At 33.0% G+C, this 4433-nt stretch overlaps 1 protein-coding gene across 1 annotated transcript; it reads right to left on the bottom strand.

Annotated features, from left to right (window-relative positions):
- Positions 1-1250: 1250 nt before the first annotated feature.
- LOC105391647 (cyclin-dependent kinases regulatory subunit) lies at positions 1251-3171 on the bottom strand. Its single transcript, XM_011563158.3, has 2 exons — positions 2921-3171; positions 1251-2722 (listed from the first exon to the last, which is right to left on the bottom strand). The coding sequence occupies exons 1-2, from the start codon at positions 2977-2979 to the stop codon at positions 2497-2499; spliced, it is 285 nt and encodes a 94-aa protein (XP_011561460.2). The 5' UTR covers positions 2980-3171; the 3' UTR covers positions 1251-2496.
- Positions 3172-4433: the final 1262 nt, after the last annotated feature.

The following is a 4433-nucleotide window of genomic DNA, read 5'->3' as shown; positions in this document are numbered from 1 at the left end:
GCTTCAAAGCAGAGCTGTAGCTGATTACAATTTACTTTCCAAAACTTCCATTTGATTTATTCATAAAATGTAGTTTTAACTGTCTTAGGGACTCAGCATATATCAGACATTTCCATTCTTAATATAACTTACCTACTCAATATTTGGGGGCCGATTTTTTATCAAGTGAGATTGTTAAAAAAATACTCCCAATCCAGTTTCTCGGCATACGACACTTTATACTTAGGATTAAAATGAGAACGCGACAGTGTTTTGTCTCGCTCAGTCATTTTGACGTTTTATAGCGTGTGTCTACTCGTAAGAAGCTGCCTACCTTTTTAGATAAGAATATATTGGAGAGATGACTTTTATACAAATGTTAAGTATAATCTGTTGAAAGCTAACTTTATATAAGGACTTCCGATCTAACCATATCAACGGTTTTAACTTTTCCGTCAATGGGTGTGCTGACATTTTGAATTTGGAAAGAACGCTGTTGATTGGCCAGTATTTAATTTTTCAAACTGGCAACATTCGAAATTTCAGTCCACCAGAGACTTTTATAATTAATTTTGTTAATTTGGCTAATATTTAGAAATTAAGGGAAAAAGCACAATTATTAATCTATACTTTATTTTAACGAATAAATAAATCTACACTAATATATTGTTAATAATTTTATTGTATTTTGTTTATGAATAGAAAGTAGTATTGTTTCTCTGTTCGAAATTAAATATTTTTGGATTTTTTGGCATGTATAATGGAAGACGTATTAATTTCTGCATTTATTTGTATACTTTTACTATGTTTATGTTCTAGAAGTTAAATGGATCCAAATAAACATTCAACATAGTAAATTTCTGTTTTATTTGAATTTATCCTCCTCTATAGAAGTAGCTAAAGTATAATAATTGACGTGAAATGATGGCCGCGACGCATCTATTGTATTTATTACAAATTCCTTCTCTGATCTCTAATCAAAATCTGACTGAGAACAACACACAGTCTAAATCAATATAATTATAAGGTGCTAAATGTACTAATCGACATAAAACTGGATATGTGGACTAGAGATATGTACCATCCCATATAGGGCTGCTTATGGTTGGAAATGTGGAAATTTCTATATATAATAGATGTCATCGTCACGGTTAGGGAAGGAGAGAAGGTAAGAGACATTGATGATGAGGACAAAAAAGGGGATGGAATAGATTAAGCTAATTTACGAATTACATATTGTATGGAAGACTGTGGAACATTGAAAAAGTCTGTAAATATAATATAACATTTATTCCTATAAATTGCTTGCAAACAAGTATAAAATATATCCTTATATTTTAGTTAACTTAATTAAGATGCTGACGATGCATGTCTCAGTAAAGCTTAAATGCTTAGTAGTACCTATTTACTTATCACAAGCAGAATATGGATCACTAGAAGTATATATGCGTTCATACATAAATCATACCAACAATGAAAAACAGGGAAAGGCACACCTTGGTTGGTATGAGGCTGATGATGATGATGATGAATTATGCAAACAGTTCAATAACTACATGTTTCTTACTTGATTAAATTTATTGATCAGCTGTACTCAGTTGTGGACCTTAGTTGTGTGTGAGAGTGGCTAAAAACTTATTTTTATTTTTAAGTAGTATTAAAGTATCACACTGCTGTGCAAAAGCTAAACATTATTGTGTATTTTTTTCTCATACAACCATGAATAAAGTTAAAATTATGTCATTAATGGCACAACCCAAGTTAAATTGAAAAATAAATACTGCCAGAGGACCAGATTTTTGGGCATACTGTGCAGTGCAAGTATGCAGTATTGGTCCATCTGGATTTACACAATTAATTTCATAAAAACTATTAAACTATGTATAAGTAGGTACATCATAGTATAGTTTGGTTAGAGATTATTTTTGAAAATTTGAATTATATTTGCTACTTTGATTGCTAAATGGAGCTAAAATGTTAATATTGATACATACTTTCATATCATAGATATGAAATCATTCCATTGGGCATGTATGAATATGTTTCATTACATAAATACCAATTTGTCATCATAATCAGAACTTAAAAGTATACAATATACATGTTCAATCTACTTGGGCAGCAAAACATTAGACCTAAGGCACTGTTTAGTTACTTATATAATCTTTATAAATGCATCTACAGCCCATTATTACTAAATATTTTGGTGACACTGATTATATCTTCATATGTATAAAGTGCAGCTTGCACCAAATATTGAAACAAAAATTAATCTATTGCTGTCCTTCTCACTCTACTGTCAAAGAGAGCAATAGGTAAAAAAAATTGGTGCAAATTGCCCTAAATGCTATATCTCTTTATTTATACTCTCAGTGTACATTCTCAGTGAAAGTAATTTTATTTAAAAACCTTTTCATAATTGAATACTTACAAACTTTAATAGGTGTTCAAAAGAATACATCCACAAACATAACCAGTATCACCGAAATGAATTCCAAAATCCTAATAGCACAACCACTATACTCTCACCACTGAGTTCGTATTACTATCAAGTCCATTGACGACGGGCTGGGGGAGGTCGGTGCGGGGTCTCCGGAACAGCAGCACGTGGGGCTCTGGATTGTGCACCATGAAGTGGAGCCAGCCGGGACTCTGCTGAACTCCGAGGTTCCGCCACTCTGTCTCCGTCATGAGGTGGGACTTGGGGACGAAGCGAGCGATGTCTGGTGGCAGGATCACATGTCTGGAATAAAATGGTTAAGAAATTGTTTACTACATTGGCTTTAAAGAGATAATAGGATAGTAAATTCGTATAGGCCTATTCCCTTTGGATAATATAAGACATCAAGAGGTTAATGCATTAGATACAGACTTTTTTGGGCAACAGTGTATTAACTTGCATTTCATATACATTTAAATGGGTATAAAAATAGTATCTTACCTGTATTCATAGGTATCGTCTTGATATCTTTCGGAATACTGAATTTGATCCACCGGCATTTCTTTAGCGATAAATGTAGGACACTTCACCTCGACTTCACTGTATCATCAACACAATAATAATATATATTAATAACCGAAGGAGGATAATCGTTCACTAGTAAATAGTAATTTTAACAAGAATTTCAAGTTAAAATTTATTTCAAGAAGAGTTTTCGTTTTCTTCTTTACTTTCAAAACGTCAAAATATGGTTGGCGGGTCGTCTTGTCAAGTCAACTGTCATAGCATTCTGCCAGTGTCGAACTTTCGTTTCGAACTCAAACTTACATAAAAAAAATACTCGTTATTTGACAATATATCCGTTACTGCAATAACCTTAGAATCGTTATCGTTATACTGGCACCGACAAAGGACTCCGAAACACAGTCATCAGCATCATGAATTGACTTCTTCGATCTCGTCTACTTCCACTTTAAACTAGTTCACTCTTATGAGTGTTCCTAAAAATATAACAAGGAATGACCGTACCGTCACTCGCAACATGCACAAAGCACAAATTAATACTTTATATACCTACCTAGCTAGTTACCTACCTAATTTATAAAGACAGACGGTAGGTAAGTACCTAATAGGTATAATAAAGTAATTGTTAAATAGAAGAATGCATGCGCATGTTTTTTTTATCAATTTAGGTATTGATAGTGTTATTGTTATTAGGAGTAGTTACAGTACTCACTCCTTAGGCCCGTTCATAGCAACGTTAGTTTATTTAAAACTTACCTACATGATTTGCCTTCTCCAACACTTTGACCAAAAGACTGTTGACGAATCCAGTAGAAATTATTCACCGATGTAAAACTCACTTGTTACCAAAAAGTTATTTATTAACTACACTGTAATTAATAATCTTACGGAATTCTGACAGTTATCAATTTTAGACAAATCAGAGATCACAAACCTTTTTGGGCTGGGCACTTTTTCAATACGAGTCTGGACATCTGAGACTATAATATATATTTTTTAGTCCCTGTATCCATTTTATTAAGTGCGGCGCTCCAAATTAAAAGGGGATTTACCTACGGTAAGAAATAATTACCGTACCTAAATATATCACAAACAGTGAAAAATACAATTATCTTATATAATTATCGCTGTCGTAGAAAATATATCTATAAACAACTAGTAATTCTTTTTGAAACGGTAGCCGTAGTACGTAGCCTAATGAAAATCAGTCAATGTGACAGATGCATCAAGGGCGTACCCTGGATTTCAGCTAGGGAGGGGCAGCTCATACCTGTTTCAAAATGATGGTCTGTCGGGTATATTTAAACAAAAAATCATGAAAAATTCTTTTAGTTTGAGTCAATGTATCATTAGTAGGTAGCACGCTATCACCTTAAATCATAAACATCCTAACTCCGCGCGAGCAAATTTTACAGAAGACAAAAAAAAATGTACTTCTACTTAGGATACCCCCTAATGTTTTTTTGTTACTAGACTAAAAAAGTGGTTG

This window comes from Plutella xylostella, chromosome 7 (assembly GCF_932276165.1).
Source record: "Plutella xylostella chromosome 7, ilPluXylo3.1, whole genome shotgun sequence".
NCBI classification, from domain to species: Eukaryota; Metazoa; Arthropoda; class Insecta; order Lepidoptera; family Plutellidae; genus Plutella; species Plutella xylostella.
Note: the sequence above shows the minus strand (reverse complement) of the source record. Positions and strands in the feature narration are given on the sequence as shown.